This window comes from Callithrix jacchus, chromosome 8, assembly GCF_049354715.1.
Source record: "Callithrix jacchus isolate 240 chromosome 8, calJac240_pri, whole genome shotgun sequence".
Classification (NCBI taxonomy): domain Eukaryota; kingdom Metazoa; phylum Chordata; class Mammalia; order Primates; family Cebidae; genus Callithrix; species Callithrix jacchus.
In genome coordinates, this window is record NC_133509.1 from 138,208,631 (window position 1) to 138,228,073 (window position 19,443).

Consider the following 19,443-nt stretch of genomic DNA (forward strand, 5'->3'; position numbering starts at 1 on the left):
GCCTCCCAAAGTGCTGGGATTACAGGCACTTTGGGAGGCATGAGCCACCGAGCCCAGCCTCCTTTTTTTTTTTTTTTTTTTTTTAATTGAGGCAGGGTCTCACTCTGATTCCCAGGCCAGAGAGCAATGGCACAATCTCAGCTCACTATAATCTCCAACTCCTGGGCTCAGATGATCCTCCCTCCTCAGCCTCTTGAGTAGCTGGGATTACAGCCACACACCACCATGCCCAGCTAATTTTTGTGGTTTTGTTTGTTTGTTTGTTTTTGTAGAGATGGGTTTCAACATGCTGCCCAGACTACTGTTTTGTGTATTTAGATTAATTAATTTTTCTACAATTAATTTTTCTGTATGGTGTGAAGTAGGGATCAAGTTTCTGTTTTATTCCTATGGGAATATCCAATAGTTCCAGAACCACTAATTTAAAAGAATGTTGGTCAACATTCAGAGTAAGAACAGCAAAAAAAAAAAAAAAAAAAAAGTTGGGCCAGGCACAGTGACTCTCGCTGGTAATCCCAGCACTTTGGGAGGCTGAGGCAGGTGGATTGCTTGAGCTCAAGAGTTTGAGACAAGTCTGGCCAACATGGAGAAACCCCATTTAAGAAAAAAAAGAAAGAAAAAGAAGTAATTGTTTCTTGCTGGTCTATTGGACGATCTTTGTATTTGTGCACTAAAATCACACTGCCTTAATTACCACACTTTATAATAAACCTTGACAGGCAGCGAGGTGATTGTCCTACCTGGTTCCTGTTATTTAGGAGAGTTTTTGGATATTCTCATTCCTTTGTATTTTCATTTTATTTATTTAGAGACAAGGTCTTGCTCTGTTGCCCAGGCTGGACTGACGTGGCGGATCACGGCTCACCGCATCCTTCTCCTCCTGGGGTCGAGTGATCCTCCCACCTCAGCCTCCCAAGTAACTGGGACTACAGGCATGCATTACCACACCTGGCTAATTTTTGTATTTTTTTTTAACAGCTGTTAATCAATTTATTAAAACCGTTGACTTAAGCATCTGAAATGATGACTTCCACCTGAACTCCTGGCTCAATACTGATGGAAGTAATCTGCTTAACAGTCTCAGTAGGACTGTGGCAGTCAATAAGTCGCTTGTGGATTCGCATTTGGAGAAGATCCCACCATGTCTTAGAAGCTTCACCACGAGGTGTTTTTCTTGCAGTGATTCTCAAAGTCTTGGTAGGCATTTGAACTGGTCCTTTCACTTCGAGATTCTTTTCCTTTGCTCCTCTGATCAAGTCAGCACACACCTTCTCCAGGGATTTTATGTTCTGGCTCCGTAGAGTGATTCAAATTCCATGAATTGCCACCTCAGGTCCCACAGGTGTTTTTCTGGTATCCTTAAAAGCCATGGCAGCTGGGCGGCTTCCTGACCGAATTGTTTCTCAGCGACTACGAACAGCGGTGAGTCAGGGGCAGGAGTGGGCAGATCAGAGCTCCACACCATCTACGACCGCGTCTTCCTGGAAGAGCTACTTTTTGGGTTTTTGTAGAGATGGAGGGCTTGCCATGTTCCCCAGGCTTGTCTCGAACTCCTGGGCTCAAGTGATCCAGCCACCTTGGCCTCCCGAAGTGCTGGCATTACAGGCGTGAGCCATCGCACCTGGCCTTTTTCTCATTCTTGACTTTTTTTTTTTTTTTCTTCCAAATTCCTTTTTGTCTTTGGTCAGTTTCACCAGGGATGAGATTTTTAGCTTTGTTGATTCTATTGTATGTTTGTTTTCTATTTCATTATTTTTCCTCTTTATTATTTCCTATCCTATGCTTTCTTTGGGTTTGGTTTGCTGTTCCTTTTCAAGTTTCCTGAGATGTCTGCATAGTTCATGGATTTTCCGCGTTTCTTGTCTGAAAGAATCTGTATAGAACTGAAATAATGTCTTCTTTGATAATTTGGTGGAATTCACCTGAAAGCGATTTGAGCTTGCTTCGATTTCCTTAAAAGGAACAGAGCTATTCCTTTCTAGTTCTTCTTGGGTTGTTGTGATGATGCCGTGTTTGAGGAGCTGATTGGTTTTGTATAAGCCTTCAAATGTATCGATGCAAATTCGTTCATTGAACGTCCTTACTTTTTGAACCTCTGAACATCTGTAGTTACGCGCTCCTTTGTGTTCCTAATACTTACTTACGCTTTCTCTGTTTTATTCTGGGTTAGCCAGGCTACAGTTTTGCCTTTTTTTAAATGAGTTTTTACAAAGAACTGTTCCTGGGCTTTATTGATTGATCTCTTTATATCTCTGGGATTTCATTAATTTCTGCTTACTGTGTCCTTTTAACTTCCTTTGTGTATACCGTGTTCTTTTTTCTTTCTTTATTTTCCTTTTTTTTTTTTTTTTCTGAGACAGGGTCTCACTCTGTTACCCAGGCTGGAGTGCAATGGCTCGATCGCTCCACCTCCCAGGTTCAAGCAATCCTCCTGCCTCAGCCTCCTGAGTAGCTGGGATTATAGGCACACACCACCATGACTGGCTAATTTTCATATTTTTAGTAGAGGTGGGGTTTCACCATATTAGCCAGGCTGGTCTTGAACTCCTGACCTCAGGCAACCCGCCTCAGCCTCTCAAAGTGCTGGGATTACAGGAGTAAGCCACCACACCTGGCCTGCGTTCTTTTTCATCATTATTATTTTTGAACTCTGTCACCTCTCAGAGTTCTTTTTCTATCTACACAATATGAACACATAGCTTATTAGTGTTTAGCCCTTTTTCTCTTATTCAAGCATAAAGGCTACAGTTTTCTCTCCTAATGCTGCTTTTGTTGTATCCCACAAGTTTTAATGTGTATAATAAAATTTTTATTATTATTTAATTTTAGTCTTTTTAAAAACTTTTCTTTTCTTTTTTTTTTGGGGGGGGGGATGGAGTTTCGCTCTTGTTACCCAGGCTGGAGTGCAATGGCACAATCTCGGCTCACCGCAACCTCCACCTCCTGGGTTCAAGCGATTCTCCTGCCTCAGCCTCCTGAGTAGCTGGGACTACAGGTGCCTGCCACCACGCCAGGTTAATTTTTGTATTTTTAGTAGAGACAGGGTTTCACCATGTTGGCCAGGCTAGTCTTGAACTTCTGGCCTTGTGATCTGCCCGCCTCAGCCTCCCAAAGTGCTGGTTTCATGGGTGGTTCAGAAGAATATGTAGTCCCTAAACGTTGAGGAAGTGTTCTGTCTATGTCCATTACATCAAGCTTATAAACTACATTGTTCAAACAATCTATCTTTAATTATTTTTGTATGTTTAATCTCCCAGCAGTTAAAGGAGTTATTAACATCTTTCATGTCTGTCAATATGTCTCCATAGTTCTGGCAATGTTGCTTTATATATTTTGAAGCTATTTTATTAGATGTATACAAGTTTTAAGTTACATCACCCTGGTAAATTAAACATTTTGTTATTATATAGTGACACACTTTATTTCTGATAATGCATTTTGTCTTAAAACCTATTTTGTGTGATATTAATATGGTTACAACAGTTTTATTTTTATTAGTACTTGCTTGGCCTATCTTTTCTATCTTTTTATTTCAGCTTTTCTGGGAATCCCAGTTACTTGGGAGGCTGAGGCAGAAGAATCACTTGAACCTGGGAGGTGGAGGTTGCAGTGAGCCAAGATTGCACCACTGCATTCCAGCCTGGGTGACAGAGTGAGACTCCATTTAAAAAAAAAAACAACAGAATACACACACATAGACACACACACACACACATATATTTGTATATATGTATATATATTTGTATAGATATGTATATCTATTGAACATTCTTACCAGCAGTGTATTTCTCTATATTCTAGTCAACAGTTACATCATATTATCTGGGGTTTTGATGATTGACATTCTCGTGGGTGTGGAGTGATATCTCATTGTGGTTAGATGGCATTTCCCTCATGGCCAATACTGTGGAGCATCTTTTCATATGCTTATTGGTCACTTGTATGTCTTCTTTGTAGAAATATATACTTTGTAGAAATATATACAAATATATTTGTATATATACATATATATAATTGATTTTTGGATCTCGATCTTGTATCCTGCAAACTTGCTATCTCGATCTTGTATCCTGCAAACTTGCTAAATTTGTTTATTAATTCTTAACTTTTTAGTGGATTTCTTAGTTCTTTTGTTTGTTTGTTTGTTTGTTTTAACCTAGTCTTGCTCTGTCGCCCAGGCTGGAGTGCAGTGTTGAAATCTCCGCTCACTGCAACCTCTGCCTCCCAGGTTCAAGCAATTCTCCTGCCTCAGCCTCCTGAGTAGCTGGGACTATAGGTGTGCACCACCACACCCAGGTAAACCCTATTTAGTAGAAACAGGGTTTCACCGTGTTGGCCAGGCTGGTCTTGAACTCCTGACCTCAGCTGATCCACCAGCCTGGGCCTCCCAAAGCACTGGGATTACAGGCAGGAGCCATCGTGCCTGGCCGGATTTCTTAGCATTGTCTGTATACAGAATCATGACATCTGCAAATAGAGTTTTCCTTTCCAATCTGATGCCTTCTCCTTTCTTGCCTAATTGCCCTAGCTAGAACCTCCAGTGCAATGTTGAGTAGAAATGCCAAGAGCAGACATGTTTGTCTTGCTCACAGTCTTAGGAAGAAGCATTCAGTCTTTCACCACAGTTGCTGCCTTTTTTTTTCTTTCTTGAGACTGAGTCTCGCTCTGTCACCCAGGCTGGAGTGCATGATTTCAGCTTACTGCAACCTTCACCTCCCGAGTTCAAGCAGTTCTCAGTCCTCAGCCCCCTGAGAAACTGGGATTACAGGCATGTGCCACCACAGCCAGCTCATTTTTGTATTTTTAGTAGAGACAGGCCTTTGCCATGTTGGCCAGGCTGGTCTCAAACTCCTGACCTCAGGTGATCCACCCGCCTCGGCCTCCCAAAGTGCTGGGATTACAGACGTGAGCCACCTCACCTGGCCCATCGATGTTCTTTACACAAAGTTCCTGCCTATTTCTGGTTTGTTAAGGGTGACTTTTTTGTTTTTTGGTTTTACCATGAAATTGTCTTGGGGCCAGGTATGGTGGCTCACACCTGTAATCTCAGCGCTTTGGGAAGCTGAGGCTGGAGAATCACTTGAGGCCAGGAGTTTGAGATCAGCCTGAGCAACATAGCAAGACCCCATTTCTAAAAAAAAAAAATTCTTTTTTACTCTGCTCCCCTCACCCTCGAAATTTTTTTAAAAGAATTAGCCAGACGTGGTGGCGCATGGCTGTATTCCTAGCTACTCAGGAAGCTGAGGCAGGAGGATTGCTTGAACCCAGGAGTTCGAGGCTACAGTGAAGTGTGCCTGTGCCACTGCCCTATGGCCTGGGTGACAGAGCTAGACCCTGTCTCTTAAAAAAAAGGTGTTGCATGGCCAGGCATGGTGGCTCAGACCTGTAATCCCAGCACTTTGGGAGGCCGAGGCAGGCGGATCACCTGATGCCAGGAGTTCGAGGCCAACCTGGACATGGTGAAACCCTGTCTCTACTAAAACTACAAAAATTAGCCAGGCGTGGTGGCACACACCTGTAATCCCAGCTGTTTGAGGGGCTGAGTCATGATAATTGCTTGAACCCAGGAGGCAGAGGTTGCAGTGAGCCAAGATCATGCCAATCCTGTCACTACTTTCTAGCCTGGGCAACAAGAGTGAAGAACGCCATCACAAAAAAAAAAAGGGGGGTGTTGCATTTTGTCAAATGCTTTTTCTGTGCATATTGATATGATTTTATGGTTTTTGGCCAGGTGCAGTGGCTCACACCTGTAATCCCAGCACTTTGGGAGGCTGAAGCAGGTGGATCACCTGAGGTCAGGAGGTTGAGACCAGCCTGGCCAACATGGTGAAACTCACCTCTACTAAAAATACAAAAATCAGCTGGGTGTGGTGGCAGGTGCCTGTAATCCCAGGTACTTGGGGGGCTGAGGCAGGAGACTCACTCAAACCCAGGAGGTGGAGGTTGCAGTGAGCCAAGATCGTGCCACTACACCCCAGCCCTGGGCGACAAGAACAAAACTCCCACCTCAAAACAAAACAAAACAAAACAAAAAAACAGAGTCAGGAATGACAGTGGAAGACAGTGGAACCATCACACACACATACACACATACACACACACACACACACACACACACACACAAGGCCCTTTTTCTGTTTCAACCCTAAAATTGAAATTTTGAAAATACCATGCTTATAAAAATAGGATCTCTTCTAAGTAGGTTTCTGGTTTTAGGAAGTTTGGGGGTGTTATTGTATATGGGTTTTTTTGTTATTGTTTTGTGTCTTTTTTTTGTGCCTTAGGTATACATTGGAGGATTTGCTTTAACAGAATATCTTTTTGGCTTTACTGGCTATCCTGGCCAGCTCCTGCTTATTAATATTCAAACACGTCAATTATTCATCTGCACTTGGGTATATGACACATGCCGAGTCATCCATCCTCCTGCCCTCTTTGTTAAAGGAGGCTTTGAGGCCAGCAGCCCCCTGGGGAAGGCGTGTAGTTGGGACTCAGGGCTGACTCAGAGGGCCAGCCCTGGCCAGCTCATGTCTGAGGTCACATCCGAGGGAGAGGAGGCAGCAGAGCTGAGTGAACAGAATCTTGTTCTAACAACATCCCAGGCTCCACGCTGCCTTGCCAGGCTCTCTGTGTGAGCTCAGGGATTTGTCAAGATGAAGGGCTAGACCTTTGAGAGTTTTGCTCTTTCAATTCTGCTCTTGTCCTTGACCTGAGATTAAACTAGCAGCAAATAGGTTCTGTATGCAATGGTGGCAGCTGAGGTGTGCTGAGGAAGATGATGGTCAGTCAGAAATGGGGATCCTCAAATGGGGAAGCTCAATTCCAAGGTGGGCAGGAAGGTCGTAGGCAAGGCTACTGGGTAGCCAAGTACGAAGTCACGGTGGAATCTCTGTCTCCTGATGACCGTCAGAACTCATATGAGGGTCAGAACAGCGGAGAGTCTGCTGTTCTGTGTGCACTGACTCCCAGGTAAAACCAGATCCGTAGGGCAGAAGGGAGTAAGATGATTATTTATTTATTTGAGATGGAGTCTCACTGTGTCATCCAGGCTGGAGTGTGGTGGCGTCATCTCGGCTCACTGCAACTTCTGCCTCAAGAGGCTCAAGCCATTCTTGTGCCTCAAGAGGCTCAAGCCATTCTTGTGCCTCAAGAGGCTCAAGCCATTCTTCTGCCTCAAGAGGCTCAAGCCATTCTTGTGCCTCAGCTTCCAGAGTAGCTGGGATCATAGGCATGGGCCACTATGCCCTGCTCATTTTTGTATTTTTAATGCAGACCGGTTTCACCATGTTGGCCAGGCTAGTCTCAAACTCCTGGGCTCAAGTGATCCGCCCTTCTCGGCCTCCAAAAGTGCTGGGATTACGGCTGTGAGCCGCCCTGCCTGGCCACCGCTACCCTGATTTTTGTGTTTTTCATCCCCTTGTGTTTTTTCCAATAGTTTCATTCTACACGTTCGCATCTTTAAATAATATGTTGTTTAGTTTTGCATGTGTTCACTTCCGAATCATGCTATGTATATTCTAAGAATTGCTTGGGCTTTTTTTTTTTTTAATAATAACTCAAGATTATAATACTGAGACGCACTCGGTTTCTTGTGTGTGGCTGTAAACATTTTTCTCTCTGTTATATACTGTTTCTTTGTGTGAATATGCCATTTCTGTACTCACACAGATAATGGACATTTGAACTGTTTCCAGTGTGTTTCTGTAACAAACTGTAGTGCTATAACTATTCTCATACATGTTCCCTGTGCATATGTTTGAGGGTTTCTTTTTTTTTTTTTTTTTTGAGACAGAGTCTCACTCTGTCACCCAGGCTGGAGTGCAGTGGCATGATCTTGGCTCACCGCAGCCTCTGCCTCCGAGGTTCAAGTGATTCTACCTCAGCCTCTCAAGAAGCTGGAATTACAGGCGTGGGCCACCAGGCCCGGCTAGTTTTTTTGTATTTTTAGGAGAGACAGGGTTTCACCATGTTGGCCAGGCTGGTCTTGAACTCCTGACCTCAGGCAGTCCACCCTCCTTGGCCTCCCAAAGTGCTGGGATTACAGGCATGAGCCACTGCGCTCAGCCGAGAGTTTCTTTAGGGTAAATATTTTGGGTGGAATTGTTCAGTTGTAGGGGCCACACAACTTCAACTTTATTGCTAATGTCAGATTGTTGTCCAAAATGTCAATTTTACTGGCTTTTGCCAAAAAACTAAGTTTTGGCTTTGTCGATTCTCTCTGACTCCAAGCTCTGTTCTCCTCTTGAGGGGAGAGGTGGAGAGTGCAGCCACCCAGGAGGTGAGTCCTCTGAGCTTTGGAAAGGTGGACTCTGTGCCTACTGTGCCAGTGCTTTCTGGGAATCTTCTCTATGGACCCCCAGAGCAACTGTGAGCGGTAGCTATCACCATTCCCATGTCTGCCAGGGCCTTGATCTTGGATTTCCCAGCCTCCAGAACTGTGAAGAATAAATTTCTGCTGTTTTTAAGCCACCCAGTCCATGGTATTTTGTTATAGCATCCAGAATGGACTGAAATAGCCTGCATTTGCGACAGCAGATGCCTTTAAGTATTTGTTCTTATTATTTACCAACCCCAAGTGCCTGCTGTTGTCTTTTGCCTATATTTCTATTGGGTTGTTGATCTTATTAAATTGTAGATCTTTCTCTCACCCTCTTTCTTTTTCTTTCCTTCTTTCCTTCCTTCCTTTTTTTCTTTCTTTCTTTCCTTGATGGAGTTTTGCTCTTTTTGCCCAGGCTGGAGTGCAATGGCACAATCTCAGCTCACTATACCCTCTGACTACCAGGTTCAAGTGATTCTCCTGCCTTAGCCTCCCGAGTAGCTGGGATTACAGGTTCGCACCACCACACCTGGCTAATTTTGTATTTTTAGTAGAGGAGGGGTTTCACCAAGTTGGGCAGGCTGGTCTCGAACTCCTGACCTCAGGTGATCCGCCCACCTCAGCCTCCCAAGTGCTGGGATTTCAGGCCTGAGCCACTGCCCCCAGTCATATTATAGACATTTCTTATATGGCATGGACTGAAATCAGTTATAACTCCTCCCAGTTGGAGGCTCACACTTTTACCCTCTTTATTGGTGTTTCCGAAAAACATAAACTGTTAAAAGGTTTAACTGTGTGTCCCTTTGTGCCTTTGTATTTTGCACTATGTGCACCGATGACCACAGGAAAAAATGAAATTTGAATTAAAAGCAAAGAGCTTAGCCTGTATCACTCTCCCCGAGTTAATTTCTAAATTACAGTTCTCCTGTCCTGCAGTTACATTGTTCGTGAGTTCTGCTGTGTATGTCCTGTGACCTGGGAGTGGGTGTATGTCTCTGTTCATATGTCCTCGGTGCAAGTGGGTGCTCAATACACACTGTGGATGGAAGGAACAAAGGAAGGAGAGAGGAGTCGGGCGCAGCCACCGAAGGCTGATGTGGCTTTTTATGACTCCACCTAATGGGGGCCAAATGGCTCCAAGGGTAGGGCAGCAGCCTGAGTAATGGAGGAAACAGTCTTTCCTCAAGCAGAGCTTAGACTCTATTGTCTCTGGAAAACCTGTTTGTGTTTGGGAGATGTGCTTACTTGAATCCGTCAGCCCTACAATGATGGGCAGGTCTGAGGCTGCAGGAGTGCTGGGCAGGCTGTTCACCCACTCGCTCCTTCTCTGTATCCTTTTTTGCCTGCCTGTCTCTGGAGCCAGTGGGTGTCAGAGCCAGCAGACTGGAGTCTAAGGGCACTGCTTTCTGCCTGTGAGCTGGAGCAAGCCTCTTGCCCTTCTGAATCCCCAAGTCCTTGCCTGCAAAGCAGAGGCGATGATAAAAACCCTAACGCCTTATCTGGTGCTGCAGGATCCGTACCGAGGGTGTTTATGTCTCCTATCAGAGCTCAGTACTCAGCGAGGTGGGCGAAACTGGAGGAGAAAACCGGGGAGGTGGAGTGAGTCTCTCACACCCCACCCTGTGTGGCCTAACAAGCTTGATCTGTGTTCTGCAGACTCCAAGCTCTGTGCTCCTCTGGGGGGGAGGGGTGGAAAGTGCAGCCACCCAGGAGGTGAGTCCTCTGAGCTTTGGAAGGTTGGTCTCTGCACGAACTATGCCAGTGCTCTCTGGGAGTTTTCTCCATGGACCCCAGAGCAATCGTGAGTGGTCGCATTACCATTCCCATTTGGCTTCAGAAACTGTGCCTCAGAGACAGGAAGTCATTTGCCCAAGGTTCCCCAGCATTCAGGGTCGTAGCCAGAGTTCCAACTCCAAAGCCCTTACCTCTCTCTCACCACTGTGGTCTCCCTAGACCTTTAGGGACAGTTCCAGACAGTGGGTTTTCCCAGCTCAGAGCAGAGTGTGGCATGGGACAGGGCACCGTCGAGAGGGCCAGGTTACCAGAACCTGGTAATGACAACTGTGTGCGTCTAGAACTAGATGGGTACCGATCATCTTCAGCAGATTCGAGAGCTGGAGAATGACTGCAGGGAAATGGCCTTTCCCTCTCATATCCCCGGGTCCCCACACTGCGGTGAAGCGTGGGACGTGCTAAAGGGATGCCTCCAGGCTGTGGGAAAAGTTGAGACGATTTTTCAGAATAGTGTGCTTAGGAAGGTGGGGGTACCCATGTTCTCCCCAAGAGGTGTTCAATCCAGAGCTATCTGGAAAGGCTGTGGTACAGGAAGCCAGAAGGCAGAGAATCACCAATGCATCTCTACCGAGTTTTCAACTGGGGCCTATTCTGACCTAAGCGCAGGAGGTTCAAGGGCTCTACACTAATCAGGGATGGCAGGATTGACTGCAGAGTTTCTGCCTTGGAGCCCAGGCCTGGCTCTCCCTTTGCTTGCTCCTGACATTGGATGCATTACAGCCCCTCCTGGGTCTCGGTCAGTTGCCTCTCACGTGCCCACTGATGTGTCACAGGCTGTTGGAGAGTTAGGGGTCCCAGCATGGGTGTCTTGGGCCAGGTACACAGCTGGAGCTCAATAAATGTACTGTGACCTCAGGCAGGAAAAGCCAAGGAGGGGCAGAGCCACCCTGGGGCCGGTCTGCAGAGTCTTCCAGGAAGAAGCAAAGATGAGGACAAGGACCCAGGACGAGGACAGGATGAGAGCAGGGTGGCTGGCAGGCAGGGGAGCCTTTCCAGGTGGGTGAATGGCAGGAACACAGTCTAGGAAGTGAGAATTCCTGGGTGCCTGCTGGGCCTTGAAGGGCAACAGTACCCCACTGAAGGGAAGAAGGGGACTGGAGGGTACATTAAAAGAACAGCAGCTTGCCTGCCTTCATCCTCGATGTAGGGGGCAGCAGCCCGGCATGGAGTCCAAATGGACCTCCTATTTCCCAAAGACTCAAAGTATCTGGGGCCTACCTGGAGTGTCCCAGGAACACCTACTGCCTGGCCCCTCCTCTTGCCCCTGCCCCAGCATGATGACCCCAATGTCTTGTAATTATCACACTCTGCTTTTCTCCATTTCTGTGGCTCTACATATTCTCATGCTCAGCTCTTGGTCTGCAACGTATCTGTGTACACACACACACACACACACGCACGAAGGAATGGCTCCCGGGTCCCAGCAGTCTCCATACTCTGGTGGAGGAGCTGTGCTTGTGAGGGCTGTGATGTGGTGTGAGCCTGCAGCAGCCTTGCCACGCCTCAACTAGATGTGGGACAGAGGCCACTCAGCATGATGGCACTGGTTAGGGTCACACTGGGCTGCAGGTAACACACCACCCAACTGTAGTGGGTCCAATAAGCAGGTGCTGATTTTTTTTTCTGAGATGGGGTCTTGCTCTGTTGCCAGGCTGCAGTGCAGTGGCGCAATCTTGGCTCACTGCAACTACCACCTCCCAGGTTCAAGTGATTCTTCTGCCTCAGCCTCCCAGGTAGCTGGGATTACAGGCACATGCCACCACGCCCAGCTAATTTTTCGATTTTTAGTAGAGACGGGGTTTCACCATGTTGGCCAGGATGGTCTTGATCTCTTGACCTTGTGATCTGCTCACCTCGGCCTCTGACAGTGCTGGAAGTACAGGCGTGAGCCACCGCGCCCAGCCCTAGCAGGTGCTGACTTTTTTGCATAAGAAATCAGGACGATGGCAATCTCACTGCTAGTGCCATGAGGGACCCAGACACTTTCTTTCTGGTGCTTATGTGTGTGTTGGGGGGTCTGTGGGGGTTGGGAGATTTGGGCCCCCATTCTGGCTCTGTTGCTAACGAGTTGTCCAGCTTCAGATAAAGCTTCTAAAGCTTTCATTCCATCTCTTTATTTTATCTGTTTTTGAGTATGGTTGCTCCTACCTATAATCCCAGGACTTTGGGAGGCTGAGGTGGGAGTATTGCTTGAAGCCAGGCGTTTGAGACTAGCCTGAACAAAATGGCAAACCCTCATCTGTACAAAAAAAAAAAAAAAAAAAATATATATATATATATATATATATATATATATATATACACACACACACACACACACACAAAATGTTATCCAGGCATGGTGGTACATGCCTGTGGCCCCAGCTACTTGGGAAACTAAGGCAGGTGGATCACTCGAGCCCCGAAGGTTGAGGCTGCAGTGAGCTATGATTGTGCCACTGCACTCCAGCCTGGGTGACAGAGTGAGGCCCTATCTCAAAAGTGAATAAATAAAACTGTGGTCAAACACGTAGAGCACAAAGCATCTTAGCCATTGTTAAGTGTGCAGTTTAACGGCACTGGGTCCATTCACATTGTTGGGCAGTGCGTCCTCATGTCTCTTATTCTCCCAAATGGAAACACTGCCCATTAAGCAAGAACTCTCTGTTTCTTCCTCCCCACTGGCGCCACCGTTCTACCTTCTGTCTCAATAAATTTGACTGCGCCAGGTAGTTCATAGAAGAGGGGTCATACAGAATGTGTCCTTTTGTGTCTGACTTATTTCACTCATCATAATGTCCCCAAGGTTCGTCCATGTTGTCGCTAATGTCAGAATTTTCTCTCTTTTTTCTTTCTTTTTTTTTTTGATACAGAGTCTCGCTCTGTCGCCAGGCACCAGGCTGGAGTGCAGTGGCATGATCTCGGCTCACTGCAACCTCCGCCTCCCAGGTTCAGGCAATTCTCCTGCCTCAGACTCCTCTGAGAAGCTGGGTTTACAGGCACGCACCACCATGCCCAGCTAATTTTTTTTTTATTTTTATTTTTACTAGAGACGGGGTTTCACCATGTTGGCCAGGATGGTCTCCATCTCTTGATCTCATGATCCACCCCCCTTGGCCTCCCAAAGTGCTGGGATTATAGACGTGAGCCACTGCGCCTGGCCAGAATTTTCCCTCTTTTTAAGGTTGATAATATCCCACTGTATGGACATACCACATTTTGTCTAGCCATTCATCTATGGATGGACGGACACTTGCTTTGCTTTCACATTTCAGCTATTGTGAATAAGGCTGCCATGAACATGGGTGGGCAGATATTTTCTTTTCTTTTTTTTTCTGTGACCTGCCTTGGAAAGATATTTTCTTGAGACTGTATTTTCTTTCTTTCCTCCTCTTTTTTTTTTGAGATGGAGTTTCGCTCTTGTTACCCAGGCTGGAGTGCAATGGCGCGATCTCGGCTCACTGCAACCTCTGCCTCCTGGGTTCAGGCAATTCTCCTGCCTCAGCCTCCTGAGTAGCTGGGATTACAGGCATGTGCCACCATGCCCAGCTAATTTTTTGTATTTTTAGTAGAGACAGGGTTTCACCATGTTGACCAGGATGGTCTCGATCTCTTGACCTTGTGATCCACCCTCCTTGGCCTCCCAAAGTGCTGGGATTACAGGCTTGAGCCACCGTTCCTGGCCGAGACTGTATTTTCAATTCAATCTACCTAGAAGTGGGATTACTAGATCATACGGTAATTCTATTCCTAATTATTTTCCAGAAATTTACTACTGTTTTTCATAGAAGCTGCACCATTTTACATCCCACCAACAGTGCTTCTCATCCAAGCGTTGGGGACCAGGTTAGAACCCCAGCTCTGTTGCTAGCCATCCACTCCGAGGGCTTCTCATCCAAGCTTTGGGGACCGGGTTAGAACCCCAGCTCTGTTGCTAGCCACCCACTCCGAGGGCTTCTCATCCAAGCTTTGGGGACCAGGTTAGAACCCCAGCTCTGTTGCTAGCCACCCACTCCGAGGGCTTCTCATCCAAGCTTTGGGGACCAGGTTAGAACCCCAGCTCTGTTGCTAGCCACCCACTACGAGGGCTTCTCATCCAAGCGTTGGGGACCAGGTTAGAACCCCAGCTCTGTTGCTAGCCACCCACTACGAGGGCTTCTCATCCAAGCTTTGGGGACCAGGTTAGAACCCCAGCTCTGTTGCTAGCCACCCACTCCGAGGGCTTCTCATCCAAGCTTTGGGGACCGGGTTAGAACCCCAGCTCTGTTGCTAGCCACCCACTCCGAGGGCTTCTCATCCAAGCTTTGGGGACCGGGTTAGAACCCCAGCTCTGTTGCTAGCCACCCACTACGAGGGCTTCTCATCCAAGCGTTGGGGACCAGGTTAGAACCCCAGCTCTGTTGCTAGCCACCCACTCCGAGGGCTTCTCATCCAAGCTTTGGGGACCAGGTTAGAACCCCAGCTCTGTTGCTAGCCACCCACTCCGAGGGCTTCTCATCCAAGCTTTGGGGATCGGGTTAGAACCCCAGCTCTGTTGCTAGCCACCCACTCCGAGGGCTTCTCATCCAAGCTTTGGGGACCGGGTTAGAACCCCAGCTCTGTTGCTAGCCAACCTGGGTACTTTAGCCATGTCACTGTACCTGTCTAGACTTCAGATCAAAAGTCTGCCCATCTCATACGGTTACCCTGAGGCTAAATGGAGTAACAAATATCATGAACTCACAAAGTAGACTTGACCCTCAGTAACAGTTCGTGTCACCTCCATCCCACACCACTCTCCCTCTTTGGACCCTGCACCCATGGATTTCATCCACCGCTGGCTAGGAGCTGAGCAGAGGCACCGAACACGTGAAGAGGTGAACCGGCAAGGAAGGCTTCCAGGACAGGTAGCATTACCAGAGTTCCAGCCTGCAGGCGTCTACCGAGCCTGGCCGAGGCTGGCACGCGGAGATGCTTCCAGCCTTCCAGCGGCTACGCACTGTCTGTAAGAAAAGCCTGCTTATAAATCCCCTATAGGCATTTAGGAACTGGCGGGGCCTCTACAGATTCGTTTCGGCCCCGACCACATCTCCTTTGTGCCACCCTCGTTATTGCACTCTTCCATCCGGATGGCATTTAGCTGGGTCCGGGTCTGTCACCCGCCTGACCACCAGTTCCTTGAGGGCAAGAAGTGTCTGCTGCGCTCGGGGTCTGCGCCCAGACCGCAGCTGCTCAGATCCGGATGCAGGAAGGTCTGTTGGCGAGAGCTTGACGCCCGGGTCACAGTTAAGGATGCAAGAGCCCGGCTCCTTCCCGTAGCCTCGGCCCTGTCATCCATTGCTTCTGTGCCTCCACTCGGTGCTGCGCAGTCCCAGGGATGCAACCGCAACTTTTGCGCATAGTAGGCTCTCCATCTGTAATCCAGCCAACCCGGGCCTGTGGTCTGTAAATGCCTACTCAGCGGGAGGGCTCTGGCTGCTGCCCAGGGCCGTTTCCCGGCTCTTTCGGGGTTGCCCGCGCGTTCCTGACAGGAGGAACCCGCAGCCCGCGGGAGTCAGCCAGGACCCGGCCGGCACTTCCTAGCCCTCTGCACCGCCCCCGCGGCGGGGGTCTGGACCAAGTCGCCCCTAGCAACAGCAACCGGGCCGGCTTTCCCAGGCCACGCTGATTGGCCGGACTCCGGGAGGCGGCGTGTCGTCACTTCCGGCATCCGGAGGCAGCAGAGGAAGCCGAGGGGCGGCCATCTTGAGTCCGTGAGGCTCTGAGGGGCCGGGGTGCGGCGGCGGCGGCAGCGGTAGCGGCAGCCGCTAGGGCGGAGGCTGAGGCTGCAAGCTCGCTGGAGAGGGAGAAGCAGCCGGGCGCAGGCACCTTGTCCGTAGGCCGCTCCATGGTCGGCGCCTCCAGCCCGCCGAGGCCTGTCTTGCGCTCCACTTCCTTCACATCCTCCTCCGCCTCCTGTTTTTCAGGGGCCGCCGGCGGCGCTGTGTGGAGGCCCGCGAGCTGAAATTCGCGGCGCGACGGGCGGGAGTGGCGAAGGAGGCGAGGGGGCCGGGGCTCGCGGGGCGCCCAGAGACGAGGGGACGCCGGCGGGCGGAAGCGCAGCACGCCGCCCGCAGCCTCAGCCCCGCCACTGCCGCCCTCCCGGGCTCCTCGCCGCGGCCGCCGGGGGCAGGGAGAGAATGAGCCCCGGTACCCGCCGGGGTACGGCCCGGGCCAGGCCCGGGATCTAGACAGCCATAGGGGGAAGGGAGCCGCCCTCCCCACGGCGCCGCTCCAGGCCTGCCGTGGACTCGAGGACGCGGGTCGCCGGCCTTCCAGGGCTGTGCCGTTCTGTTCTCGCCGTCGTATTGTGCAGAATTGAAGCGCAGTACAATGTCCACGAGGACCCCGTTGCCGACAGTGAATGAACGAGACACCGAAAACGTAAGTACCCCGGGCGCTCCCGTCGGCGGGCCTGCAGGGTGGGTGGCCTTCGCGCTCCTCGGGCCGTGCCCTGCAGGCCGGTGTCCCCCCCCAGCCCGAACGCGCTGGAAATGGAGGGCAGGCCGTCGGTGCCCGAGAGGCAGCGGGTCGGACGGTTTCCTGCAGCAGGCCGCCCTTTCCCGCCGCGGCGGGCGGGTCTGCGAGGTCCGTCGATGATGCGGCCAGTGTCGCTGCGGCGTTCCGGCTCGGTCCCTGGAAGGTCAGCTTGCCGCACGATGGACGGCGCAGGTGTGCGTGTGTGTCCGGTCACATCGATCCCTGTATTCCTGGTGCCGATGAATCGATCCGGTCAAGTGGACAGTCTCGTGCCTTAAGACGGCCTGGAACTGAATTTAATCACAGCCACTGAGTGTCCGCTCGGGGATCTTCGCGGGATTCCAGAACACTAGGGCGCAGCCTTGGGGAAGGCACAGACTCCTGTCCATACAGATCTTGTCTGAAGGAGTTGGCTGCACATTTTGGAAGGCAGGAGAGCAGATGCGTAGTGAAGCTCTGCTCTGCCACTCACGGCCTGGCAGAGGGACACCCGCTGGGGGCTTCGCCGTCCTCCTTGCTAAACACACGTTGGCTTAGATGAGCGCTTAGGTCTCTCAGCGCTCACAGGCTATGGTTTTATAAAAGGAACCTTTTATTTTATTCACGTGAAACGACAGAATGCCAGGAACAGCATTGCTGGAGAATGAGAACTTGTAGTAGAAATTCCATTGAAGAAATGTTTGTTCGTTTTCTGAACTCTTCTGGGTTCAAAAGTGTTTCAATCTAGTTGTTGGCTGTCTTCTGTAAAACATTTAGCAAATAACTTGTAAAGAAATGTCCCCGGCCCTTCATTAAAAGTGTCATGAGGTCATTGCCGGCACGAAATGTCTTCTCTTAGGGAATGCTTCCTTGCTTTGAGTATTTTCATGCTTTCAGTAATGTCCTGAGATGTGGCCTAGTGGTGCCAGTGCTTTCATTTTGATCTTAAAAATGCCACTTGTTTGCTGGATAGCTGTCTGATAATTTAATCTGTAAACGTAAACCTTAAAGTGTCCCTGTAGCATATTAGTGTATAATATTTAATGCTCTTTAACCCTGAGTAGGTAGAACAGTGGTGATTGTTTCTCCACCTGAGATAGATTAGAAAATTATGTAAAGAGTAATACAACCTCTTAGACTAGGTGAATCAGGGAACTAATTTTCTTATAGTCCATTTAAAGAAACTGTGTGTGTGTGTGTGTGTGTGTGTGTGTGTGAGTGAGAGAGAGAGAGAGAGAGAGACCGAGTTTCTGTCTCCCAGGCCAGAGAGCAGTCCTGTGATCTTGGCTCACTGCAGCCCCCACCTCTTAGGCTGAAATGATTACCAAGCCTCAGCCTCCGGAGTAGCTGGGATTACAGGCGTGCACCACCATGCCCGGCTAATATTTGTAGTTTTAATAGAGATGGGGTTTTACCATGTTGGCCAGGCTGGTCTGGAATTCCTGGCCTCATGTGATCCACCCGCCTTAGCCTCCCAAAGTGCTGGGATTACAGGTGTGAGCCACTGTGCCTGATTGATTAGTTTTGATCATTGATCTTCACTCAGAAGCAAAATCTTGTATTGAACAAGAGTAGGAGCGCCATACTTTCTAAACTGAAGCCAGAAACAGTCATAGCAGATTTGTGGTAATGAAGGATTTCAAATGGGTCTTTGTTTGTTTCTTTTTTTGAGACAGAGTCTGGGGTCTGTCACCCAGGCTGGAGTGCAGTGGCATGATCTTGGCTCACTACAACCTCCACCTCCCTGGTTCAGGCGATTCTCCTGCCTTAGCCTCCTGAGGAGCTGAGATTACAGGCATGCACCACGATGCCCAGCTAATTTCTTTTTAATAGAGACGGGGTTTCTCTGTGTTGGTCAGGCTGGTCTTGGACTTCTGACCTCAGGTGATTTGCCCACCTCAGCCTCCCAAAGTGCTTGGATTACAGGTGTGAGCCATCAGCCATATAGTGTATTTAAAACTGAATTGTTGGCTGTGTTTAAGTCGGGTTTATCACACATTGTTGCATTAATTTAACATGCCCTGTTATATTTTTAACTCTTGTATTGGCATGTTCTGGAAGGAGCTCTGTATTTTTCACAGTGTGGTGCCCTTGTGTCAGTGTTACAACTCAGGTTTATGTCATATTACCTACATGACTGTACTGCTAAGTATTAGGCTTCCTGCCAATTGAATGGTTAACATACAAGAATGAAGGGGAGCTCTCATTCTGTTGAGAAGCTTTTTTCTTAAAGTTAGTTTTATTGAGATAGAATGTTTATTCATTTTAAGTATCCAGTTTGGTGAGTTTTGACAAGCCTATAGTTATGTAACCACCTTCACAAGATGTAGAACACTCCATAGCCAGAGAGGTCCCTTGTGGCCCATTATAGTCAGTGCCCTCTCTCTTTCTCAGCCCCTGGGTAACCACTGATCTACTTTCTGTCCCTATAGTTTTGCCTTTTCTAGAATGCTGTGTAAATGGAGTCACAGAGTAAATAATTTTTTGTGTCTTCTTTCACTTAGCATAGTGCTTTTGAGATTTATTTTTTGAGTGTGTATCAGTAGTTCATTCCTTTTTATTGCTGTATAGTATTTCATTGTTTGGATGTACCACAATTTTTTTTTAATCCACTCACCAGTGGTGGACATTTTTGACTATTATGACTAGAACAGTTTTGTTTTTCTGTTTTGTAAAAATACTTTTTATTGTGCTTATTCAAGGAATCTTAATTGTGTATAACTGTGATAAGAATGTTACTTATTAGATCAAGACTAAGAAAAGGCAGGTGGGGTGTGGTGGCTCATGCCTGTAATCACACCATTTTGAGAGGCTGAGGCAGGTAGATGCCTTGAGGCCAGGAGTTCGAGACCATCCTGGCCAACATGGTGAAACCC

The 19,443-nt window shown here is 48.4% G+C and overlaps 1 protein-coding gene and 1 pseudogene across 25 annotated transcripts in view; one reads left to right on the top strand and one right to left on the bottom strand.

Moving 5' to 3' along the window:
- Window positions 1–1,006: 1,006 nt before the first annotated feature.
- LOC108593663 (small ribosomal subunit protein uS10 pseudogene) lies at window positions 1,007–1,976 on the bottom strand (annotated as a pseudogene).
- A 13,840-nt stretch (window positions 1,977–15,816) lies between these two features.
- MARK3 (microtubule affinity regulating kinase 3) overlaps window positions 15,817–19,443 on the top strand; it is a 124,839-nt gene continuing 121,212 nt past the window's right edge. For all 25 annotated transcript variants that reach the window (XM_035261627.3, XM_035261613.3, XM_035261612.3 and 22 more), the window contains exon 1: window positions 15,817–16,492. In XM_035261627.3, coding sequence (XP_035117518.1) covers window positions 16,442–16,492 — 51 coding nt within the window. In that variant the 5' untranslated portion in view covers window positions 15,817–16,441. The remainder of the gene's footprint in view (window positions 16,493–19,443) is intronic.